The sequence below is a fragment of the Lemur catta genome, chromosome 15 (genome assembly GCF_020740605.2).
Source record: "Lemur catta isolate mLemCat1 chromosome 15, mLemCat1.pri, whole genome shotgun sequence".
Lineage (NCBI taxonomy): Eukaryota > Metazoa > Chordata > Mammalia > Primates > Lemuridae > Lemur > Lemur catta.
Window position 1 is genome coordinate 7,495,853 of NC_059142.1, and position 27,921 is coordinate 7,523,773.

General features: G+C 36.1%; 1 protein-coding gene across 3 annotated transcripts in view; it reads right to left on the bottom strand.

Annotated features, from left to right (window-relative positions):
- Nucleotides 1-1,021: 1,021 nt before the first annotated feature.
- Nucleotides 1,022-27,921, bottom strand: part of MAP2K4 (mitogen-activated protein kinase kinase 4) — a 127,325-nt gene continuing 100,425 nt past the window's right edge. For 2 of the 3 annotated variants that reach the window (XM_045527066.1, XM_045527068.1), the window contains 4 exons: nucleotides 17,177-17,254; nucleotides 13,912-14,060; nucleotides 4,872-4,917; nucleotides 1,022-3,628 (listed from right to left, as the gene is read on the bottom strand). In XM_045527066.1, coding sequence (XP_045383022.1) covers nucleotides 3,515-3,628; nucleotides 4,872-4,917; nucleotides 13,912-14,060; nucleotides 17,177-17,254 — 387 coding nt within the window. In that variant the 3' untranslated portion in view covers nucleotides 1,022-3,514. Of the gene's footprint in view, nucleotides 3,629-4,871; nucleotides 4,918-13,323; nucleotides 13,702-13,911; nucleotides 14,061-17,176; nucleotides 17,255-27,921 lie in introns of those variants that run through there. The other variant, XM_045527067.1, reaches the window with a different exon arrangement.

Sequence of the window (27,921 nt, forward strand, 5' to 3'; positions counted from 1 at the left end):
CAACTACACTTCTTTAAACACTGTTTTTCTCATATCTAAAAGGGGATACTATCACCTGACTTTGGTAAGATGCAGTCAGGATCAAATGAGATGAATATAAGGTAGTGTCCTGTGAAACATGGGGTGTGTACTCCACCTAGCTCTCATGCCACTCAGTCTTGCGCACAGCTGAGTTATGGAAACTCCAGTTATCTTTTCACTTAGCAGTTGAGCCTTCGCTGGAGAGGCCTGGATTCCCGCAGTCTCCCTTCTCCAGAGAGTGATACTTACCACATCTGGCTCTGCAATGGCATCTCAGATTCAGTTAGGAGCAGGCATAAGAAAAGAGCCAGGTGCCGAATTCCTGTATGATCAATGAGTCCGTGTCTGGCTGATGACTGGGAGGTGGGAGTATAACAGACAGATCCAGCGCTGGAGCCGCGAAGTTCTCTCTCTGGTTTCCAGGCTCCCACAGCTTTTTGTTCACCTCTATTGTCCTCTTATCCATAAATCTCCCAGGTCTGACCCCCACAGGTGTTTTCCCCACAAATCACCTCCTTACCCTTCTCTCTCAGGTAACAGTGAATGATCACAACCTAGTATCTAACCTGACATCGAATGCTCACCCAGCAGCCGTAGCACCAGGAGCAGAGAGCATGGCTGGCAACCACACGCAGGGCTGAGGTAAACTGGGTTCTTACAAGTTGCACCTCTCCACCATCGTACAGGCTGAAGAACTGTACCCCCTTCCTTTAGATTAAAAAAGGTGGGGGAGGTCAGGGTAACCAATAAAGAAACTCAAAGAGACTCCACATTACACCTGCTCAGACAGCAAAGCTGTGCTTCATGGATACATCTGTGGTTTCAAGACTGATAAGCCAAGAGATAGAGCAGCCACAAGAAGGGAGGAGAAAAAGAAAGAAGCCATAAACACTTCTGGAAGGAGATCATTTTTCCCCAGTGTGAAATGCACAGATAATTTAATGTAATTTACTTGATTTTCCCCTCTCAGTGTCTGACTTCAGAAAATCAAATTACAAAGTCATCATCACATCCTAGATTTATTACAACTGACCTGCAGGCAAAAGGATAGAACTATTACATAAACACTTCGATTCCATGTATATATCTTAAATAGAGGAAGAATTCAAACAAGAATACAGGATAAAATATTCCAAAGCTCCAAGAAGCAGTTATGTTACTGAGCTCCATTTTTACAGACAAATAAGGCAATATCCCTGCACATTAGCTTTTTGATAATTTTTATACATTTTTTCTATGGTACAAGAGAAAAATAACCAGAGCTCACAATGTACAGTTCTTACACTATTTTCACAGTTTGTGAACACTATACACCCTTTTGTTTTAATAAAGATACATTGTAATAAACTCCTTGCCCTTAAGTTTATAGTTTATAATAATCTATGATTAATACACTAAAATTGCCTTTTTATGTGGTCATCCACACAATAGAACGGTCAGATTAGCTCCTGGACAGTCAGAATTGCTTTTATCTCCATTTGCATAATGGCAAGTGACCCTATGCTGAGCCAGACAGGAAGTTGACAGCAGAGAAACAGATTCCTCTTGAGTCCCCGGGAGCAATGGAGGATGATGGCTTGGTGTGGTCGAAGGAAGACATATAACAATGCCTCCTTTCAGAACACTGGGAAGTCTAAGGGTTTAGGATGCCACAGGGGAGAAAATAGGGAAATTAGGCAAGTGGACCAAAATCATTTCTGAATTCTGCAGTTTACAGGGATGTAACTTTAAACAGCACCATTCTCCCTTTATTGTTTTATAATATTTACGACTGTCACTCTGAGAAGAGATACAGCAATATCTGCCACAATTTGGTTCTATAATGGCATCACCTGTATCTCAGATCATGGCTGTTTTATACTCCAGTGTGCTTGAACCACTCACAGTGCTGCTTAACTGTCATACAAAGCCTAAAGTTCAGTGTGAGGCAGGCTGGAGCAAAACCTAATGAGAGCCTGGCTCATGGGTAAGTGAGGAAGCACAGCAAAAGACAACAGACTTAAATGGCCTCTTACATCTCTTCTGGGGTTTTTGTTTTGCTTTTCTTTTAAATTTCCCGGCAGAATTCCAATTTCAAGAAATGATGGTGAACTCCTACAGATTCTAGCAAGTGACGGCCTTATGTAAAAGACTGCCATTTCAGATCCTCGTCTGGTCAAATGTGTCTCTAGAAAGATGCCTCTTTGTCACCTACCACATCAGCTGGGCCCCACTTTTCTCAGCCTTTTAAACATTAGAGCATATGAGATCTGGGGCTAAAAATTCTTGGTAAGGAACATCCCTAGTAATTATAAAGGTTTTCGATATAGAAAAAAAAGGCAAAATATTGGATTAAGCAAAAGTCACGTAGCGACAACAGACCATAGTGGGAGGGGAAAGGGAAGAGATTTAGAAACTGAAGTCCTAGACCAGTGATGGCAAGAAGCAAACAACTGAGATTTGGTCTTCTGCTGCCTACAAGAAATCTTTATCTAATCAATCAAGGCACATTGCTACTAGCTACTTTTCCCTGTTAGTGAGTTATGATGGCTAAAATATCAGGCTTGGGGTCAAGGGGAAATATATAGCTGCTACAAGTTTTTCCAGATAAGATACTAGAATTGGAAACATCTGTAAACTTTGCTCTCTGTACTTTTCTTCTTCTTTCAGTCCTGGTGGTTTGTGGCAGGTGGAACATCAAGTTGGCAGCACACCGAATTCTGAGAATGAAAAATTCTTAGGATCAGCACCTTCTTTGACAAGTGGCAGACTCCTGAGTCTTCCCAATGAAGAGTAGAAGGACTGGTAAAGGAGAAAAGAACACATTCTGTCCTGTCTCAATATTTTAATGTTCACCTCTTTGAATGCAACATGGTTTTTGGTAAAGATAAACTCATTCTAATTTAACATGATATTTCAAACAGGAAATTTGGCTGAGCACATCGATCCCCAAACATCGACTGTGACTGTAAAGCAACAGAATATCAAATCAGTAAATCTATTGCACTTGGTGAAGAAAGTAAATTCCTCCTTTGTCTCCCAGCTCCAGAAGGCAACGTGTCTCGCTGGCTGTGCAAGCTCTTCTCACTCAAGCCCTAGTCTCTATGTTCAAACATAGTACATCCACCACCGTGTCCTTCCAGGATTTGGAAGTCTGACAAAACACCATTCCAGTAGCTGTGTCTCCAGGTTTCGAGTCTAGAAATGAATTTAAGATGTGATCTAATCACAGTCAACAACTTGATCGTACTGACTTCCACATTTCATGAATATGTTCATCACGAAAGAGCAGGATGAGGTCTCTCTGACCAGCACTAACACTGTGTGATCAATCAGGTATTACAGGGATGCATGTTCTAGGTGACAGGAGTATACAGACATGATGGAAACGAACACCAATCTTATTGCACATGGTGTCTGGGCGAGCAATAAAAACACTGTGATACAGGATGAAAATTCTTTACGTCTTGCTTCCTCTCAGCCCTTTTTTCTAGAGTCTGATGTAGCAGCGATATCAATCAACATACATGGGAGAGCTGGGAGTAGCTGGCATTTGATCCAGGATTTTACAAACATAGCATGCGACCTCAACGGTACGTTCTTCATACATCAAAATAAAGGTATGTTTCTGTAAGAAAATTGAAGAAAGAAAAAGGAAAACATCAAAAGTTTGTATCAGAGCACAAACTGAACTTTTCCCCAAATCTATACAGCATAGAACTGCAGGCTCTCGGCCACATATGGCTGTAAAGTATTGTTGCACCACAAGTTCAGAGAGGCAAGTACAGCCTTTATTTCATGCACATACGTTAGTGGGTGTGCCTAAATATGACACACGGTATTATGATTTGGAGGTGCCATCTTGGCAGCGAAGTCTGGAAACATCTGTGTATCAGGGAGTATTTGTTGAGGAAGAGAGCAGAGTTGTTCCTCAGCACAAAACATAGCTGGAGCCTCTACCACACCATCTGAGAGCCAAGAAGAACTACATGAATACCAATCGTTATTCCTCCTGGGACACAAGCATAAATCCCAATCCTCCGTTTCCCCAGAGGCAGCAGAAGGATCTAACAAAAAGGCTTTCAGTTTCAATCCTTCTGATCTCTACTCCAAAGAGGCCTAATAGAAACTTGCTTCTGCCCTGTCCTCCCTAGGGCCTGTGGCCCAGTACCTGCTTCACTAGCTCACCTTTTATACTTCACCTCTGTCAATACTTTTCTTTCACAGCTTCTCTAAGTATGTTGGCTGGATACTTTTACAGTCATGGCTGGAGCTGACCGTAAGTTTGACCTAATATCCTTGGAGATGTAGTAGCTAAATGTGACAAACAAATGGATCTTTTCTTAATATATTCACACATTATTAAATCACAGCACTTTCTTCACTGCCCAGACCTATGCCACACCAGTAGACTGTTTAATGTATCCAAGTTCCATGGGATGAATGACAACTTTCAAAGAAATGCTAATTGGCCATATGATGTAAATCTGCACACAAGCTTTTAATAAAAGCAGAATAAGAGCAAACTTTTCACTAACTTCTTCTTGCGTGTACATTACACAGACATACACTGCAATGGAAAATGGTACCATAAAGTGAAAGCTGGAATTCTTTGGGGTTAATTTTTATAACATGTTAAGACCAAAATTGTTCCATGAGATTTTACCTGGTAAATTAGCAAGAAAAATATAACAACAAATTTTCTCTTTCCAAATATTTTTGTTTAAAAACATTAAAAAAAACCCAAAACATTCAGTAAGGTCAACCTATCTTTTTATGACAGAGAGGCGCACTGCTTGGTTAGTGACCAAGCATGCAAAGAGGAGTCAGGCGTGATGATGTATCTAAAATTCCCAAAGCCCCAAACTCACCAGAAGTTCTTTATACTTTGGCCTTTTGGATTCATCCTTTGTAAGGCTAAAATAACACAAAAATAACATTAGTAAAATGGAGACACATTTACTCAAGCACTTTTCACAAATGAAATACTACAAAGAATCAAATAGTTTTTCCTTCAGATCTAAAATAAACAAAGCAAACAATCTACTAAACGCAGAAAAGTACACACACAAAATTAAGACAATCCATAATCTGAGGATTTATCCTTAGAATATTCAATGTAGGCTCATTAGTGAAAAACTAGAAAAAAGTTAATTGTTGAGAATTGACTAAGTTATGATATAGCTGCCCGGTAGAATACTACACAGTCAAAAACCTGAATGTGTAAGTGTAAAATTGTATTTCTACATATGTATGTTATTCTAAATATATATGCATAAATAAATATATATTTATACAGAGACCACCCAAGAGAAACTAGCAATCTGGCAATCCTAGGAGGTAGACTATTAATATATATGAATTTTATCAATTTATCCTTAAGTATCCAAAAGTTTTATACTCTGTATCTCAATGCTGTGTTCTTTAGTCTAAAAGTTTAAGACAATACTACTTCACTAAAGACTGTATCAGTATATAAAAACCTCTGCCCTGCTGATATTTTCCCCTTGAATTTTACCTTGCCTAATTAAAGCTTCCCAAAATATTTTCATTGTTTGTATTTACCTCATCTATCTTGGCCCATGTTGTAATCACCATTTCACTCCCCTCCAACTTCAGTTAAACCCATTTTTACTATCTAAAATTAATTAACATTGGCAATATAGTTCACCTCTTTCTCAACACACTGCTCTTTTGCATATCCCACACCTTCTACAGTGGATGCTGCAATATGCTATGTAGATTCCCTCTTTTAAGAACGAAGGACTGGCCCAGCACGGTGGCTCACACCTGTAATCCCACCACTCTGGGAAGCCAAGGCGGGGGGATAGCTTGAGCTCAGGAGTTTGAGACCAGCCTGAGCAAGAGCAAGACCCCGTCTCTACCAAAAATAAAAAAATTAGCCGGGAGTGGTGCTGCACATCTGTAGTCCCAGCTACTCGGGAGGCTGAGGCAGGAGGACCACTTGAGCCCAGGGGTTTGAGGTTGCTGTGAGCTATGATGACGTCAGGGCACTCTACTCAGAGAAATGGAGTAAGACTGTCTTCAAAAAAAAAAAAAAAAAGAAGGACTTATTCTTCCACCATGGGGAATGCTGCTAGCAGATGATCCTCCATTGTCAGCCTCTATGGGATTACTACAGCTGAAAAAAGCCACCTTAGCCTTCCAGGGAAGGCTTATCTCCAATGACTGATCCCTCATTTCAAGTCAGGTCAACCCTAATGGGCCATCCCAGCTTCACAGATTCCCATGGAATCACCTGAGGCCTTCACTGAGACTGCACTGCAGCTCAGCTTCTTCTGCCCAATCCTGCTACATCCTTTACTACTTGCTGATCCCAAGATCACTACCTAATCAACTCCCTGCACACTCTTCTCTGTATCAAAAGCTTGATTTCCAGGGACCCAACATATAACACCCTTCTTCTGGGTTAACTTTTCTTCTTGGCCAAGTGACCCTCGAACAACATGGGTTTGAACTATATGGGTCCATGTATATGCAGATTTTCTTCTGCCTCTGCCACCCCTGAGACCAACCCCTACTCTTCCTCTTCCTTCTCAAAGCAAAGATGAGGAGGATGAAGACCTTTATGATGATCCACTTCCACCTAATGAACAGATAATATATTTTTTCTCCCTTATGATTTTCTTAATCATATTTTTTCTAGTTTACTTTACTGTAGAATACAATGTAATTACAAAATATGTCTTAACCAACTGTTCATGGAATCCAGTGATACCCAACCTTTTTGGCAACAGGGACTGTCTGTCACAGAAGACCATTTTTCCATGGGAGGTGAGGGGAAGCAGAGCTCTGCAGCCTGGTCTACGGCCCAGGAGGTTGGGGACCACAGATGTAATCACTAAGGTTTCTGGTCAACAGCAGGCTATAAGTAGTTAAGTTTGGGGGAGTTCAAAGTTATACAATGATTTTCGACTGGGCGGGAGGTCAGCATCCCTAACCCTTGCATTGTTCAAGGGCCAACTGTATATCCTATCACAAGTCTATGAATAATTAACTCTTAGTCTTTCCATTCCTGAAAGTGTCTATATGTCCTCCTTATTTTTGAATGATATTTGAGTTCCTGAGTATAAAACTTTAAGACTAGGTTGACAATTATTTTTCCTCATCACTCTGGAGCTTTGACTCCACTTTTTCCTGCAACTATCATTGCTAATAACATGTTTGTTGTTAGTCTAATTATCAATCCTTATCAGATGGTCTGTTTTCTCTTCCTGCTTTTACTTTACCATTGTTGTGCAATTTCACCTCAATCCATTTAGGTATAGATTTACCTTTGTTTATACTACATGACACACAGATTTTACTTTCAATCTGAAAACCTATTCTAGATCAATTTTCAAATGTGCTCCCCTATTATCTCCTTAAATATTGCTTCTCCACTTTCAGAGTTGTCTTCTGTATTTTCATGACATACATCTTAGAACCTTTTCCTCTATATTCTATTCTCCCTGAGTCTTAAGTGCTTTTCATGTATTTCAATCTGTTATGCTGGGAAAATTCCTCAGCTCCATTTTCCATTTACCTAATTCTGTCTTCAACTGTTTCCAGTCTAGAGTATATCAAGTCAGCTGCGTCTTTTATATCAACAGCTATGTTTTTTCATTTCCAAGATGTATAATTAAAGTTTTCACTGTCAACTTGTTTCATCCATTTCATTTCTTCCTCAGTTTTAACAGAACTTATACTTTTATTTCTTTGAATATCCTAAATATATTTATTTTATAGTGAATTTCAGACTATTTCATAAACTTAAATTAACATTCTATTTTGTTGAATGCTTGTCTTAGCACTAGACTTCATGTATTTTGGAATTCTGATTTGCAGACTCTTTTTGAAAGAATGTGTTTACCCTCCATAAAAATGAATATCCATTCATCTGTTTAACAAATATTTGAGTGCCTGCTAAGTACTAAGAACTGAACCAGGAGCCAGAGATACATCATACAGAGCAGTTTCACAGTTGGCTCTTCTTTACAGAGCCACCAATATAGAGTAAGGTCCTATAATGGACCCTTCAAGTTCCAGTCCTATGTTGATATTATGACTCTTACAGACCCAGTCCACTGGCTATAAAAATAGTATCTGTACTTGCCATTCTGTAGTCTTACAGCTTGCTTAAAGCTGTGGCCCAGGGAGTAACTGACATCAATATTTTTTCACTCCCCAGATCCTAAGACTTCTAAGCAGTGAGCACTGATTCTCATTCAACCTCTGTCCAAAAAGAGCAGTTATAAAACTATGATCCTACAGGAAGTAATGTCCCAGCTGCCACTGTCTGCTTCCAGACCTAGAATACAGTGAGCTCATGGCTTCAGACCTACACAGTATTTTATAAGTATTTCTGTTGCACTTTTCACCCACACAGATGTTTACTTTCTTTGTAAAACTGCCATGTCTTTTTGGTTTTGTGTTTTTCTACCCCATCTATTGGAGCAGAAAATTATGATGCTATTTGGGTAGAAATCATAAACTAGTTAGCAACATTGACTATCTTCCATTTCTGAATTACTACTGACATTAGTAATCTGTTATCTATAATTATATTAACCCCAACTTAGTGAGACTATCCAACAATGTAGCCATTAGTCAAATTAATTCCAATTAAATATTTATTTTGTTAGTCATACTAGCTACATTTCAAATACTAGTAGTCTACTGCACTAGACAGAGCAGTTACAGAACATTTCCATCATCTCAAAAAGTTCTATTGAGAGAGTATCAGATTTATCTTCCAGTTCACCAATCTCTCTTCAGTTATATCTAATCTGTTTAATCCAGCTACTAAATATTTTAATTTATGCTTTTTATTTCTAGAAGTTCTGTTTGGCTCTTTATAAATTTCTGTTCCCTGCTTATATACCCAAGATGGTTAATTTTTCTTTTAACTTACAATAAATTATTTTTTTCTGTTTCTGATCATTCTATTAATATTTGAAGTCTTTGCAGATCCATTATTCCTACTATCAATTGCTTCTACTAATTCTCATTCCTTTTTTGAGTGTTAAAATTTTTTTTGTCAACTACTCATACTCCATATAATTTTATCTTTGAGAATTCTTTAGTCCTAGACTGAAGATTTGCTTTCACTTCTGACCACCAACTGCGGGGAGGGAAAGGGGCACCTTTCCAACTAGGGACTTAAAATTACTTTTTCTTAAAATTAAATCTCTGCTTTAGGTATTTTGTACCACATACCTATTAGGAATTCAGACAGCAAAGTCACGTTAGGGTGGGCTTATCATTTTTATTTTGCTCTGATACTCTCTTCCTTCCCATAATTCTATGGACTCCTTAAAACTCTGATACATTTTAAAAGACAATTTAAAATGCTTATCCTGTATTTTAGTAGTTTCAGTGCAAGTACTGTCCAAGATTTCTAATCCACCAAAATAATGTGAAGGGGCCACATTCATCCTTCTATAGCTATTTCTCTACTCTTCGTGTATTGCTCTTTGTGTTTTTCTACATTGGTGTATACATTTGGGTGCATGTGTTTTAAATGAAAGCTTGTCAAGTCTTCTTTTTCTTTTTTTATCGTGTGGCTCTCTTTGAATTAATTTGGTCTGGTATTTTAATCTAAGAACTCAAATTTTTCTGCAAGTAAAGGAAATTTTTATTTTAATTCCTTCTCTGTCTACTATCAGTTATATAGAACCTCCTGGATTTTTCTTCTGTATCTCTTATCATTTACCTCATGTCCACCTTTCTATATCTTTCTTCTGAAAGATTAACTAAAGGGTGTTGCCTACTTTATAGATTCGGTTAACCTGAAATACTCAATCTGCTATATACTACCATTTTCCCCCATTCAATTCAGAAATTACGTTAACTATTTGAAGTTAACATTTCCTGAATTCAAATGATTCCTTCCTTACAATTTTTTCAGTGACAATTTCACAAGAAAATATTTGTTTGATTTTTTTGGACTGGTACAATTCTCTGATCCACTGGGTGTTTCATTTGCTATTGATTTTTCTTTATTTCTTCATCCCTAAAAGAGCATCAGGATTTGTCAAATCAGAAGTTGATCTCAGTAATACATCTAGGTGACTGTGAGAAATAGGCTGAAAGCCATCACTACAGCATCAGCACTTTGCCATGGGATTTATTTTAGGGGTTTGCTACAACAGCTTGCATTGTGTTCTCACCCTCTAACCAACACAAGTGCCCTCATTAGAAGTTATGTCAGCAAAGCTTGAGCTTTTCCTTACAGGCTTCCTGTCAAGTGTAAGGTAGCAGTGAATAATGCCATAGAATCCCAGCTGTGTGTAGGATCTCACATATAAAGCCTTTCCTTAAGACATTTTTAGGATCAAGATTTACTTCCTAATTTGTCTATCTCACTAGCTGCCTTTTCTTCTGGGCTCTGCTATCCTAAACTAGGGAGTTGTTTGCTGGTCTTATATCCTCCTAGTGATTTTTTTTCCCTCTGACAAATTCTGGATTAGTCCCTGAATTCAGTCTCATCTACAGTTTCACAAAGATTCCTCAAAGATAGCACTTTTTTCTTCTTTTGGAGGACAAAGATTTTTTTCCTTTTTAAAACATTCTATTCGTTATTTCAATAGGAAGTTAAAATGGGGAAAAATTTTAAATGTGGGCTGAGAGCTTCATTTTGAATCACAAATCTTTACCCTTTTTCTTCCTTAAGCAAACTTTTAATTGTAGCAGACATACAGAAAAGAACATAATTCCTAAATGTAGAACTAACATAAAAGGAACAATATTCTGACTTTCATTACTTTATAATAATTCTGTCTGCTTTTAACTTTCATATAAATAGAGCCATGCATACTGTTTTGTCTTCTTTCACTCAATATCATTTGTGAGACTTATTTACACTGTTAGTATAGCTATAATTTGATCTTTTCTGATACTATATACCACTGTGTAAATAATGCTACAATTTATTACCTGTTCTACTGTTAACAGATTTTCTTTCTAATTGTAGATTATGAAAGTACTTTTCTGAACATTCTTATATATATCTTTTAGTTGGGTATATAAATGGGGCTTGAACTGCTGGATCATAGTTTACTCATCAGCTATATTAGCTCAGTTGTATTGAGTACTGCCAGTTTTCCAAAGGGACCGTACCAATCTGTACTCCTATAAGTTACGTATGAGACTTTCAGTTGCTTTAGATCCTCACCAACAATCAATACTGTCAGTCCTTTAGCAGTCATTCTAGTGATTATAATGGTATTTCACTGTAGTTTTGATTTGCATTTTTGTTGTGACTAATAATGTTGAATGAGCTCCACCTAATACGTTTAAGTTTACTGACCTCCTGAATATCATCTTTTTAAGTGCTTTTTGGGTATTTTGCCATTTTTGGTTGTCATTTTCATACTTACAAGTATTTTTTAAGTATTCTTTCCATATTCTGTATAAAAGTCCTTTGTCAAATATTTATATAGCAAATATCTTCTCCCATTGTGTGGCCTGGCATTTCAATCAGTGCTATCCTTTAACCAATGAAGTTCTTAATTTTAATGACATTCAATTTTATCAATCTTTTTTCTTATACTTTAGTTTCTTTCTGTGTCCCATTTAAGAAATCTTTATCCATCCAAAGGTAATGAAAATATTCTCCCATGTTATCCTCTATGTGCTTTTAATTTAAACAACTGAAGAAATTCAGTTTGGTAGAAACAGTCTAAGAAAGAAGTGAGAAATGTGGCTAGAGCAATAAATTAAGTCAAGAATCACAACGGGTTTTGAAAGCCATGTTAACTTAGACTCTTTTAACACATTAACTGCCATGTGAGTTGTATTTAACTCACACTAGTTTTGAGCCTGGGGTCTGATGAAGCATATGTAGCTCACATGTCTCTTTACCTTGGGAGCCGCGTGAACTATTTTTCAAGTTGTACATAACTCACACACAGAAAATAATAAAACATAACAAATTTTTCATTAAATTAGAAAGGATCATTTTGTTTTCACAGTTTTTATTCTATTTTCATAATAAAACACTGTGGGCCCAAGGGAAAAAAAAATTTTTTTCTAGTGTGGCAGTCAATGTGTTAAGGGAAGGGGAAGCATCCAGAACAGTGTTTTCTCAATCTTTTTATCATTATTTCCCCTCCCCACCATGAATTTAAATACCATATATGTACTGCATATGTGTGTATATTCTGTAGCCCTTTATAGGGCTACAAACCATTATAGGATGGAAGATTTTTTGTTTCTCCAAAATCAATTTTCGCCTTCTTAAAAATCACCCTGTTAAGAATGCATTTTCTACAGTTTTAAATAAATAAGTAAAATGATTAGATATGCATCATAAAAAATACAACTCTAATAAAAAAGAGAATGATTTAGAATAAGGAAATACTGGATTATAAGGAAACCAATTAGAAATCTGAATGATTCAGATGAGAGATGACAATGCCCAAGACAAGGGTAGTAGCAGGGAGAATGGACAAATGTTCAAAGCTAATAGGTGCATATCATAAAAATAAATATCTTTCAACTATAGACCTTAATGATTTAGAATGACATGGAACTATGAACCTACTCAGGGAAAACAATGGGACACTGATGTCCATAACCATTATCTATTATGGCACCAAGGGAAACCAGTAAAAAACATACAAGTACCACACACACATAAAACCAATAAAGAGATCAAAGAATTAAAAAGAAAGCAACCCTGCTGGAAGGTTCAAAGGTGATCATTTTAGATATTATGTTCTATGATTACATAGATTCTTTTAAGCAAATATTTCACAAAAATGGAATATATAAAATGATCACATTTATGTAATTATATAAGCTATATACATTGTATGAAAATTAATAAAAAGTAGATTGCTTTTAAGAAGGAAGAAGCAGCCAATTTGAGTCATCCTTATGGCCTTCTTCTACCTAGAAAATCTTGAGGTATTCCTCTCCCCTCTGAAAAACCAACACAAAAGTAGAATTTGTTAGAGAAGATGAAAGAGACTTGAAAATCAGAGTCAAACAAATGTTTTCTAATTATTCAAAAAGAGGACAATGTTAGAACCTGAAATACAAGTCTTACAAGACCTAGAAAGAGTAGAGAGAAATAGCATTCCTGGCAGGAAAAAAATTATAAGGAAAAAAGGGCATTTTTAAGAATGAACAAGAAAATATACTGAAATGTTCTGGCTTTTTACTCATAAACATATATTTAAGTCATGTTGGATAAACAGAATAATTATTGAAAATATTCAAATGATAACCAAAAAAGTTCTATTTAAAGTAGAGACTGAAACAGTACAAAGCATGACTGTATTATTGCCATATTTGCATATATTTATTTTTGGGTACTACACACACACACCAAAGGAAAAAAAAACTGTTAAAAAGGTGGACAAACATTATCAACAAGTGTTGGGTTCTTACCTTCTTTGGATTAAGGTTTCAGAGAGCCAACACATACAGTTCTACCAATTGGAACTTTGGGTGTGACCCTAATTGTGTTCTATGTTATGTCAGAGCAGAGATCCACTCCGGAAAGTGTGATCTGGCAAGGTCTTGACTTAGTAAAAGCTTCCAGGTGATTCTGGTGCAATTTCATTGTGAGAACCACATCAGAATAAGATGATCAGTCTCACCTAGAGGTTTAACCTGGTATTTCTTGTACCAGGTATTCGAAGTCTGGAGGCAGCAGCTTCTCCACCACCCATGGCTGTTTTTCACCAATACCTGAGTAGTAGAATAAGAGGGTGATGCCTCTCCAGGCTAGCTGGAAACTTCCATACAGCCACAGTGATCTAGAGTCCCAGCTTAGAAGGCAGGGTGATATGACAAAGAGGCCCCATCCCCTGTGTACAGTACCAATATTACATACTCAGATTACGTAAACCTCACTATTCTCACCACATGTGTTTGAGCATTGATAACTCAAGTACTTACCACAAGTTGACAAAGTTGATGAAACTTGGGGAGAATTCCCTTTCCTCAGAATTACTCAGCTGTGGAGGATCTCCTTTCACGACTTGTGTTAGTTGATCAAATACACTATTCCACTTTGGATAAGGAAATCGGCCTGTGGCCAACTCATACTAAAGAGAACAAAGAAAAAAAAGCAAAATACACTAGGTATTATTTACTACTCCCCACTAGAATGGCCATGATAAAAATCTAAACTCCAAGTAAAACTCTTATAAAAGCTTTGAATAGAACCCAGATTAGGCTGGGGTGGAATCTTCAGAATCATGAAAGCTGGTAGAGGTTATACTTAGAAATCAAGACAATATAGAGAATTCTGTATCAACCAAATTCAAGGACTTAGACTTAGGGAAACACCAAACTTAAGCCTAGACTGTGTCCCAATGCATGTTCCAGGGGATCCTCTGCTTCTGACTCTTCTGTATAAGAGACTCTGGAAGGCTGATTTTAGAACTTTAGTGGAGTATGCATAGTTTGTCATCTGAATGGAAGGCCAAGGTCAAAACAGCAGTCAAATTCCTTTGTAAGGTAAAAGAAGATTTAACAAGAAAAGCCCAATCTGAGCTTGGAGGAAACACTGTGTGAATCCTGTTCTACAGCTATTCTGTACTTACTATAATTTCAACCACAATCAGATTTTGCTATTACTGAAGAAATCAAGTCAGGGTCAAACCCTTCATCCCGAGCCCCTCAACAGTACCACTAAACCATATCAAAATAGAGCAGAATGTACACATTAATATATCCCAATCTTTAAAAGGTCAAAAATGCTTGCCAATAACCAGTGAATCATATTCTCACCATTCTCTCACTTTGTTCTGAAAACAATGAAAACCTAGAAATTGTGCTTTTTCTAAGAAACATATATATATCTGCACCATGGCATAAAGAATTCCATTTTATATGCACTGACAGGTGACTGATATATGAAGATAAGGCTCCAAACTTATTTCAGAGGAAGATGGCATTCAGGAAGAGAAAGAGCACTATCTTAGAAGACTGACTGTCCTCCCCAAAAGATGCCTCCGTCAACTCACTGCTCTCTCCAATCGCACACGTGGTGTGCACAAAAGCAAGCAAGCATACATGCATGTGCACACATACATAGAAATTCATTCCTTTGGCTGAAGTTTCTTTTTGTTAAAATTATGAATGCTTTGAAAGAAGTAAACCTTATTGGTTATTCATAGCATGAGGAATAACTTCATTAGATTCATTCTTAAGAATAGGTTTTAATAATAATAAGAGAAGAAAAAAGTTGGCTATACATGGTAAAGTGAAGGACTTAGGACCTTAGAAACTAATTTCATAATTTTTATAAGATTATCCCTATGAAAAATAAATTATGAAACAATTATAAGTACTAAATATCTTCCTTTTGAACAAGGTTTAGCTGAATGTACTTAAAGAAACTTGATAAAAATATTGCTATGTTAAAACCTTTAACAAAACAAAATTTCGTTTTTGTAAGGAAGTATATACTTGCTTTAGAAACATATTAATAATTGGTTTGGTCACAGATGGGTATTTCTGAATCATAAATATCTCTTATATGCAAACAATTGCCTTAGCTGGAAGCTTTAGGTCTTGCTGCAATCCTTGCAACCAGTCGTCAGACCTAAAAGATGCCCAAGATCCATTTTCGCTTCTGACTAAAGAAGAATCCCTTCTTTAGCCGGTTGGCTTCACAATGAGAAAAGACTCCAGGAGCTATCTCTTATATTTGGTGACAAGGAAAAGTGGGTGGATTCTTCTGCAGAGGTGAGCTATTAGCCTTCAACTCTCTATACAGAGAATCCATTAGGCCTGGCGATGTGACACATTAAGAAAACTAATAAGGGTATGTGATTCTGATCACAGGAAAAGGATCCTCAAACTATATATGTAATGCCAATGAACAAATGGAGATTATTTAGTAAGCTACAAAAAAGCTCACCGTTCTGAATCTGTGTATCTCTGTGCTGTAGGGTCTTGGTCAGCATAAAAGGAAAATGGAAGGAAAAGATTTGGGCTGCTTATGTAATAGGACAGCCCCATCTAGGGGTAGAAAATTCACATCCCATGTAGAAGAAGCTATAGAAGCCATCACAAATCAGAAAAATCTCAGCAAGCCTTGGCAGAACAGCAAGCACAAGAAAATAAACCTAACATTTCAAAATAAAATTTGGTAAAAAGGAAATAAGCAAATAAAGATACTACTATAGACTGAATGTTTGTGTTCCCCCAAAACTGATATGTTGAAACCGAATCCCCAATGTGATGGTATATGGAGGTAGGGCCTTCGGGAAGATTAGGTCATGAGGGGAGAGCCCTCAGGAATGGGATTAGTACCCTTACAAAAGAGAACCTAGCCAGCTTCCTTGCCCCTTATCCCATGTGAGGATATAACAAGAAGACAGCCATCTACGAATCAGGAAGTGAGTCTTCACTAGACCCTGAATCCATTGGCACCTTGATCTTAGACTCCCCAACCTCCAGAACTGTGAGAAATAAATTTTTCTTCTTGGCAAGCTGCAAAGTTTGTAGTACTTTGTTAGAGCAATCTGAACTAAAATAGTTAATTTTTAAATGAAACCAAAATTTCAATATTCCATACGTAAGAAAGAAGAGTTCATTTAATTGTGCTTGCTTGTTGGAAACTAAGTAGCTTTCTTACTATTCTTTGCAGTATTGTTCTAAGGTAAAACTCTCATTTAGAACCATCACCTAATTCACATCTCTCAAAAACTGAAGTACTTTCGGCTTATTCACTTGTAACTTTTCTATTTAGTGAAAAGATGCCAAGTAGAAACTATTTTCCATATTTATAAATATGTATACTTAATATACACACTATATGCAGTACTACTGGACGTGCCTTCATCGTTGAATTGACTGCAGGTGAACTACTCTCCCCTGTTCCTATTCTTAGTGCAGTTGCTGAGTCCTATTATCTGTGGCCAAGAGATCCAGCTACAACACTGAAGAGCCCTAGATACTTCACAAAACCTTGAGGGAAATAATCAACTCTGATTTGACTTTTAAGGTAATATATACTTTTTCTTTCAATAATTAAAAACTATAGTCCCCATAATTATAGCCATGGTGGAAAAAAAAATTACATGAACAAAATCTCAAACTATAAAAGAAGCAGTTCTTACGAAGGATGGAAGTCTAATTAAATTTTCTTTCATTTCTAAATTCCTTATTATTACACTGTTATGACAAAGTTGAATCAACATAAACATACCAATGTGATCCCCAAACTCCAGACATCAGAGCGGACATCATATCCTTGTCGAGATGCACTTGGGTCTATTCTTTCAGGCTGGAACACAAAAAGAAGTGACAGTTACTAATCATGCTTACCCTCAAGGAACAGGCACATGGAGGGAACAGCTGGTAGGCTGCCAAAATACCAGCATATTCCTAGAGGAATCCATGTCTAGGGTCAAACTGGGAGTAATAGGAAGCCATCACTATATTAAAAAACAAACAACAACAAAACTCAAGGACTACTTCCACAAAGGAAACACAGAGCAACTCTTCTCATTTTTCCCCCTAAGGACTCACAAGCATTTACAAAGCTGAAACTGAGAACAGAGAAAGAGAAAGTGACAACATTGGAAAAATGGAAAAAAATAAAGAATTACAAGGTCACATTAGCAGCAATTAATGGTAAGCAGAAAAGAAAAAAGACTAAGTCTTCTGATTTTACCAGTCTTTATTTTAGTGGATAAAGTTATATCACAAAAATGAGACAAAAAAGCAAAATATGAACTAACTTTATCTATCCATTCTTCACAATAAAGCTAAATTTATCACAATACATATCTTTGAAGATATTTACCTATTAGTCTTTTGTAGCCAAATATGAGTAAACTTAATCCAGCAATATGTTAATTAATTAAAGCACTGCCAATATAGTAATATATTACCCTATCATACATACAGCAAAAGTCATTTTCAGTAATTTCTGTGAAGGGAGTTTCTTTACATTTCCTTGAAATTAGGGACCATCATTTACAGGGTGTGTCAGGGATGGAGAAGAAAAGAGACAGAGGGTATCAGTGGCACAGAGTTGACTGGATCCTTTGCTATGGCTGAGTAACTGCTGTTGAAGGAAATGGCCAGAGAAGTATAACAGCTGACTATATTACATTCTCTGTCAGCAACAACTAGTTTGGTGAACTATGTATTTTGTTTTGAACATGAGTATTGTGCTGCATAAATATTCACTGGAAGCTATTTACATTGCTTTTAGTTGCAAATATATTTATTTGCCAGATAAGATACACATTATATAAAATGTCCCAGATATTTAACCAAGAGAGAAAATATTCCATCCAACATCCCCAAACTCACATGGAACATTCACTAAAACTGACCACATTCTGGGCAAAGAACATACCTTATTTTATTTTTTTAAAATAAATAAATAAATAAATAAGTAAATAAATAAATAAATAAATAAATAAATCATTCATTCATTCATTCATTCATTCATTCATTTATTTAGAGACAGAGTCTCATTTTGTTGCCTGGGCTAGAGTGCCGTGGCATCAGCCTAGCTCACAGCAACCTCAAATTCCTGGGCTCAAGCAATCCTCCTGTCTTGGCCTCCCAAGTAGCTGGGACTACAGGTGTGTGTCATCACGCCTGGCTACTTTCTTTCTATTTTTAGTAGAGACGGTGTCTCACTCTTGCTCAGGCTGATCTTGGACTCCTGACCTCAAGTGATCCTCCCGCCTTGGCCTCCCAGAGTGCTAGGATTACAGGTGTGAGCCACCATGCCCAGCCAACATACTTTATTTTAAAAGGATGGAAATCATAAAAAGCATTTTCTCAGATCACAAAATAATTAAATTAGAAATCAGTAACAGAAAGATAACTACAAAATCCTCAAATATTTGGAGATTAAAGAACTCACTTCAAAATAACACATGGATCAAAGAAGTCTGAAAAAATAGTAAAAATAATTTGAACTAAATGAAAATGAAATTACAACTTAAAATTTGTGGGATGCAGGGAACAGTGCTTGGAGGGAACTTTAGAGCATCAAAAGCACACCTTAAAAGAGAAGACATGTGAAATCAATAACCTAACTTGACAGCTTGAGGAATTAGAAAAAAGAACAAACTAAACCCAAAGCAAGCAAAAAGAAGGAAGTAGTAAAAAGCATACTGGAAATAAAGTGAAACAGGAATAGAAAAACAAAAGTAAAAGTCAACAATAGCAAAAAGATTCCTTGGAAAGATCAACAAAACTGATATACCTTTAGCTAGACTGAGCAAGAGAAAAAGAAAGAAAATTCAAATCACAAAAACTGTAATGATTACTAAATCAGAAAGAGGGACATTACTACTGATCTTACAGATACAAATGAAATGGACACATTCTTTGAAAATGAAAATTTACCAAAAATAATTATTGAAACCTGAATAACCTCAGAACTATATTATTTAATGAATTTATTAAAAACCTTCCTCCCAAGGACTCAAACTCCTGACCTCAAGTGATACTCTGACCTTGGCCTCCCAGTGCTAGGATTCCAATAAAGAGCTGGTAACTAGAATCTATACAGAACTTAGGAAAATCAGCAAGAAAAAAAATCAAACAACCCCATTAAAAAGTGGGCAAGAGACATAAACAGAAACTTTTCAAAAGAAGAAAGACTAATGGCCAAGAAACATATGAAAAAATGCTCATCATCTCTAATCATCAGGGAAATGCAAATCAAAACCACAATGAGATATCACTTAACTCCAGTGAGAATGGCTTTTACCAAAAAAGTCCCAAAATAACAAATGTTGGCATGGATGTGGAGAGATAGGAACACTCACACACTGCTGGAGAGACTGCAAACTAGTACAACCTCTGTGGAAAGTAGTATGAAGATAACTCAAGGAATTAAAAGTAGAACTACCATTTGATTCAGCAACCCCACTACTAGGTATTTACCCAAAAGAAAATAAGACATTCTATAAAAAAGACACCTGCACTCAAATGTTTATAGCAGCACAATTCACAATTGCAAAGATGTGGAAACGACCGAAGTGCCCATCAATACATGAGTGGATTAATAAAATGTGATATATGTATAACATGGAGTACTATATTCAGCCATAAAAAATGGTGAACTAATACCTCTTGTATTAACCTGGATGGAACTGGAGACCATTCTTCTAAGTGAAGTATCACAAGAATGGAAAAACAAACACCACAGGTAATTGGTACTAATCAATTAAATTGGTACTAATCAATCAAAACTTATGTGGACATATGAAGTAACATTCATCAGGTGTCAGGCAGGTGGAAGGGGGAAGGACAGAATGGGTAAACTCACATCTAACTGGGTGTGGTGCGTGCTGTCTGGGGGATGGGCACACTTATAGCTCTGACTTCAAGTAATGCAAAGGCAATTTACGTAACCAAAGCATTTGTACCTCCCTAACATTCTGAAATTAAAAAAAACAAAACCTTCCCATAAATAAAACTCTAGACCCAGATGGGTTCACTGGTGAACTCTCCCTTACATGCCAGAAAGAAATAACACCAGTCTAACACAGAATTTTTCCAAAAACCAGAGAAAGAGGATAGGCTCCCCAACTCATTTTATGGGGCCAGCATAAGCATTTATGAAAACCTGACAAAGGCATTACGAGATAATTAATATCCCTCATACACAAAGACACAAAAATCACTAAGAAAATGAGGAAATCTAATCCAGCAATAGACATGAAGAGGTAATATAAAATAACCAAATGGGGTTTATCTCAGTAATACAATGCTAGCTTAAACTTGAAAATCAATGTTATGTGCCATATTTGCAGAATAATAGAGTAAAATCATATGATCGTCTCAATAGACATAGAACTGGCATGTGACAAAATTCAAAATCCATTAATAACAACAGCAATAATAGTAAAAACTCTTAGCACACTAAGAAGGAAACATCTCCATTTCATAAAGGACACCTAAAATAACCTAGAGCTAACATCATACTTATTGGTGAAATATAGAACAACACCTGCTTTCTAAACAATATTGGCACCAAGGCAAAGATGTCTACTCTCGTGACTTCTATTCAGCATTGTATCTGATGTCCTAGCCAGCAGAAAAAGGCAAGGAAAAGAAAAGAATCACCTTTATTCACAGACACTTGAATTTCTACAACTACCTACATAGAAAATTCCTACTAAAACAAATAGTGAAAATGAAATCGGAAGGACTCAGGAAGCAATGTCAACATATGCAAATAAGTTGTATTTCTACATAATAGCAAAATATTGAAAAATACTTTTGCCATTCACAGTAGTATCAAAAACATGAATTCCTTAGAAATAAATTTAAAAGTTACTCAAAAGCTCCACACTGAAAACTATTAATACAAAACATTGTTGAGAGATAGCAAGAAGACCTACATGTATGGAGAAATATACCAGATAGAGTGTACTGAAAAATTCAGTATTATCACACTATCTACAGGTGAATGGATAAAACTGTAGTCTACTAATACAATGCAAAACTTACCAATATTAATATATACAATAGCATATCTTGAAAACATTATGCTGAAAGAAAGAAGGCAGACACAAATATGTTCATACTGTAAGATTATATTTATATTAAACTCTAGGAAAAGCCAAACTGATAGTAATAGAAAATAGAATAAATTCTTGGAGGGGGAGTAGGGGACAGAATATCCGGGAATAGGCACAAGCCATCTTTTTGGGGTGACAGGAAATGTCCTATATCTTGACTTATTCTGATCACATTTGTCAACACCCAAAGTGTACACTTAAAATGGGTACCTATCGTTTGTGGTTATGGTGGTAAGGTCATTCTGAAATTGTTGTACATTTATGTCACTAAGACTTGGAATTTCTGGCGTGTGTGTGTTAGGAAAACTTATCCAATTCCTGGAAATAAGGCAACAAACAAAAATAAAGATTCCATTTCCTTTCAACATCACAGTGCAGCATTATCTAACAAGCCTACCCAAGGACTATTTAAGTGTACTTTTTTTTCACTTGATTATTTAGTATTCATTAAGGTCCAGATACTTATGTTAACATGGTAACTTATAGACTTTGTCTGGTAGAGATGCAATTGATTTATGTCCAATAACCTAAAAAATTGTTTTACTGACCTAGTGATAATTAGCAGTTTTATCCAATGGCTAGATATTTAACCTAGCGATCTTGTTCCACCACCATAAATACTAAATTATCCAAATGCTCTTTCAGCCAGTTTTATCATCCTGACTATCCAGTTTTCTCATTAATGACTTGAATGTATTTTTGACACTCATTATTTGAATATGCAATATTTTTAACATTTTGAAAATTATTCTTTGAGGAGTATAGATTTAAGACTGATGAAATTAAAGACCCTGTATTTTAAATCCAAATCAGAAGTATATGCTTGAAAAACAAAAAAGTTTTTAAAAGTTTAATAGGAAAATACTAACTTAGATATTAACGTATGAAACATCAACAAAAACAAGAGGAAACCATTTCATATAAAAATATATATAGTTTATAATAAATACACAACTCAAGTTAGTTTTATTGAAATATATAAAAACTATAGAATAAGGAAAAATTGACAATCACAAAATTAACAGATTTTGAATAAATCCTCAATATTTTTGGATTAATGAGGCAAAAAAGGATTGAACATAACTAATAATACAGATGTTTTCTGGTATTTCTTTTTTCAATTGATCATTTATCACGCTACAAAGAAAATCTCAGTATGTTCCAAAAGGCAAAACTGTACAGATGTTTTCTGGTATTTCTTTTTTCAATTGATCATTTATCACGCTACAAAGAAAATCTCAGTATGTTCCAAAAGGCAAAACTGTACAGGCTAAAATGCTCTGAAAGCATGTTAAGCCAAAAGAATAACAAAAAATCAATTTGTATAGCTTAGTTTTTATGTTGTTGTATAAAAAATTACCCAAAACTCTATGGGTTAAAACAATAAGCATTCATTATCTTATGGTTTCTGTGAGTCAGGATTCAGACAACATTTTAGCTGGATGGTTCTGACTCAGGGTCTCTCGTGAGACTGCAATCAAAGTGTGAGCTAAGGCTGTAGGCTTTACTGGGGTTGGAGGATTAGTCACCATGTTCATTCACAAGGTAATTGGCAGGAAACCTCAGTTCCTCACTTCATAAAGCTGCTTGATTGAGTGTCTTTAAAATATGGTAGCTGGCCCCCCCGAAGTAAGCAATCCAAGGAGCAAGAAAGAAGCCACAGTGCCTTTTTATGACCTACTCTCAAAGAGACAGTCTTTTTTCCCATATGCTGTTCATTAGAAGCAAATCACTAAGTTCAGTCCACACTCACGTACTTAGTCTTTACCTTTCAGAGGGAGGTATACCAAAGAAATTGTGTACAAACTTTTAAAATACCACACACTCGGATATTAAAAAGCACTCCACTAAACAGCTCTTACACTTAACATTTAAAACTAATAAAAACGTGTGTATACACACACACACATGCACACACACAAAAATATGCACGGGCACACATACCCACACCCACATGTTGACACTAAGGAAAAAGTAAAACTTCATAAAAGAATCATCTATCCATCTCCAAAGACTCCTGGCCAAAATGAATTCTTACCTCAAAGAACATAAAATTATGCTATCCCAACTGTTCTGAAGTTTGGAAAATTTTTTGAGCTCAAGAAGGCCAAATATGTTTTTCTTTATTATGTGATCAGTAATTTTTTACTGTACAAAATAAAGATGGAAATTTTCCCAATTTTTAAAGCTAGTGCAATCCATATAAAACCTTTACAAAGAAAACTATAACCAATGTCACTTGAATTTTTATATATATTAATAAATGAGAAATGCTGATATACCAAACATAGAAATACATTAAACATATAAATCATGAGCCATGTAGGGATTATTTCTGGAATGCCAGAATGGTTCAACCACAGGAAATATGTTATTATGATTCATAATACTAATAATTGTACAGAGAGAAATATTTCATCATGTACTGAATGATGCCAGAAAGGCATCTCATAAAATTCAATAGTGATTCCTGATTTATTTTCATTCTCTATCTCATAGACAAACACACACATGGTAAATTAGACATGGAAAGAAACTCTTCAAGAATAAGGAATATTCAGGAGGCATTTGCTTTCAAGTCAGAAACAAGAACCTACTACCAATATCACACAAGAATCCTACTATCATTCAACACTGATCTGGAAATTCTCTGCAAAGCAACAAAAGTCAATTTGAGAAAGGTAAAAAACATATGAGAAAGATCAATAAATATGAAAAAGGTCAAGGCAAAATGTGTTTACCAAATGGTACCTTCAGTAACACTTGAAACTTATTTTAAAAAGAGGTAGATCAGTAGGTTGATTTGTCATAAAATAAACATGTCAAATAAGTAGCTTTACTTTATATTTGCAATTATAGTCAGGAAAACATCCCATTCAAAACAGCAACAAAAAACTGTCTTAGCACCCAAGATATAGCAATGAACACAACAAAGACAGTCTCAAAAGGCTCCCAATCTACTTAGGAGGTCCAGTAGTATCCTCTTATCTGTGGGGGATCCGTTCAAAGACCCCCAGTAGATGCCTAAAACCGCAGATAGTAACAAATCCTCTATACACTATGTTTTTTCCTATATATACATACCTATGATAAAGTTCAATTTATAAATCAGGCACAGTAAAATATTAATAATGATAAAATAGACCAATTATAACAACACTGTAATAAAAGTTATGTGACTGTTGTCATGCTCTCTTTCTCTCTATAAATATCTTAATATTTCTGGACTGCGGCTTACTGTGGGTAACTGAAACTGCATAAAGTGAAACCGCAGGTAAGGGGGGACTACTGTATGCATAACACAGGAATAGACCTTACTAAAGTGAAAGAGTAGCACATTAAAAATATTCACTGGGGCCAAGCTTGGCAGCTCACACCTGTAATCCCAGCACTTTGGGAAGCCAAGGTGGGAGGACTGCTTGAGGCCAGGAGTTTGAGAACAGCCTGGGCAACACCGCAAGACCCCTGTCTCTACAAAAAATAAGAAAAAATTAGCCAGGTGTGGTGGTACGTGCCTATAGTTTCAGCTATCCAAGAGGTGAGGCAAGAGGATCACTTGAGCCCAGCAGTTCAAGGCTGCAGGGAGCAATGATCACACTACCACACTCCAGCCTGGGGGACAGAGCAAGACCCTGTCTCAAAAAAAAAAAAAAAAAAAAAAATCAGAGGGGAAAGAATTCAAGGGAGAAAGGAAAAGACCCTGAGGTGGGAATATCCTCCATATGTTTGTGGAACAGCAAGGTCAATGTGGTGGCTAGAGCTGAGCCAACCAAGGGGGGAAGAAGAATGAGAGCACATCAGAAAGATGGCCAAGGGCTGCATTAGAGCCTTATAGGTTGATGGTAAGGACTCTTGGGATGAGTTTGAAGCACAGGAATGACATGACCTGACCTAATGCTTTGAAAGGTTTGGCTACTGTACCAGGAGCACACTATAGCAGAGCAAGGGAATAATGAGTCTGGAGACTAAAGCAATGGGCAGGTAAGAAAGACCAATGGCTGGACCAATGAACACTGTGGTTTTAAAGTGAGGATGGGTTCTAGATACACTTTCAAAGTAAAAGGGACAGTATTTGCTAATGGAGCAGGTGTAGCGTACAGAAAATAGGAATGAGGGATGACTCCAGTTTGTGTCCTGAACAAGCAGACAGAGGGAATTGCTAGTTACTGAAATACAGAAGAACTGAGGAAGGTGGCAGGTCACAGATTTTTGTAGGGAAGAAACAGGTGATGGGAGATCAAAAGTTCTATACCAGACATGCTATTTTTGAAATTTCTAACAGACTCTACGAGGAGGACATGAAATAGGATCTAGATAAATGATTTTGGAGTTTACAGGTGAGGTGTGGGGAGGAAAGAAAAAGCAGGGAATCACCGGCATTCATCATTTTCCTGAGCATCTACCAAGTGGCTGGTACTGCACATCCCTGCAAACAAGAAACAAAGAGTATTTAAATCCTTAAGACTAGATGAACTCATTAAAGGAATTTGGGTAGTTTAGAGAAGAAAAGAGCTTCAATACTCAGCCCCGGGGGTACACTAATGCAAAGAGATCAGGAAGATGAGGAGCATCCAGGGAACCAGGGGAGAAGGACCAGCCAGTGAAGCAGCCAAGAGAGGGCAACATCCTGGAAGCCAACTGATGAAAGTGTTAAAACATTAACACAGCTTGAATGAATGGAGAGAAATACCATGTTTCTTCATTGGGAATACTATTATAAAACAGCAATAATCAAATTAATTTATAAGTGTAATGAAATGCAAGTGGAATTCCAGCTTAACTTCATGATACTAATATTCATTTGAAAAATACAGAAAGATAACAGCAACAATGTCCAGAAACAGTCCCAAATCTAAGAATTTAGTATAAGAATATTAACTCTAAACAATAAGATGTTATTTACGTGCCATAAGATTACATTTATGTAAAAATGAGACAAGACATACATCCACAAAAAAAACAATTTTTCTCCCCTTATAAATGTATTACAGGTAATTATATTCTCTATTTTACTATTCTTCATTCTTAGTATTTTTAATAGGGACATAATCTTCCAACAAGAAACATATTTATAAAACTATCAATACTAGAGTTCTTCAAATGCAGTTATTTTATTTAATATTTACAGAAATAGGAATAATAAAATGGAATTTCAAAGTCACCAGGAAGTCAAAATATCAAGCCAGTAGGGATAAATTATTCAAAGTTAATGGATACAAACAAGAAAGCAGAACATGGGTTTCATTTGGGAATATGTATACATGTGTAGGTGTGTATATGTGTGTATATATATATATATATATATATATGTATGTGTATATGCACACACAAACACACACATTCAATGCAGAAAAAAATCAGAACTGGGATCTTTTCCTGAATATTCCAATATGCTTTCCTAGGCAATAAATATTAGGTATCTTTAGGAAATTCAAAATGAAAATAAAACCCCTCCTTAGAAAACCATCACCCACTTATGAGGAGCAGTTGCTGTGTCACATAATAAGCAATTCAACTTACTTCTCACAGAAATAAGCATTCAACTGCTAGAGAGAGAAACAGTATTGGTTAACTCAACTTCAAATTCACATTTCCGAAGATGACAGCAGTGCTGCCAAATGGACAGTTGTTTATTTAACTTGATTTTTGTTAAGTCAAAGACTTTACATACCTCCAGCAGTCTCAGTGGTGACTCACAGAGGTGGCCTTCAGGTTTTTTGTAAAAATAGCTTTATTAAGATGTTACTATAATCCACATACAATTCATCCATGTAAAGTATCTAATTCAGTGTCTTTCAGTATATTCACAGATATGTGCAACCATGACCAGAGTCCATTTCGGAATATTTTCACTATCTTCAAAAGAAACCCTGCAACTGTTTGAGATCAACACCCCATACTACTCCATCCCACTTTCTAATGCTATAAATTTCCCTATCCTGGACTTCTGTATGAATGGAATCATATATTATAGGGTCTATAATATCTGATTTTCATATATTATAGGGTCTATAATATCTGATTTTCACATATTATAGGAAGTATATATCTTCTTCCATTTAGCACAATGTTTTCATTGTCTATTCATTTTGTAACATGAATCAGCACTTCATTCCTTTTTATGGCTAAATACTATTCCATTGTATGAACAGACAACATTTTGTTTACTCATTCATCCACTGATGGACATTTTGGGTTGTCTCTACCTTTTGGATATTACAAATGCTGCTATAAACATTTATGTACAAGTTTTTGCATAAACATATGTTTTCATGTCTCTTGGGTATATCCTGGGAGTACAATTGCTGGATCCTATTGTACCTCTATGTTCAAATGTTTGAGGATCTGCCAGACTCTTTTCCAAAGTGGCTGCACCATTTTATATTCCTAC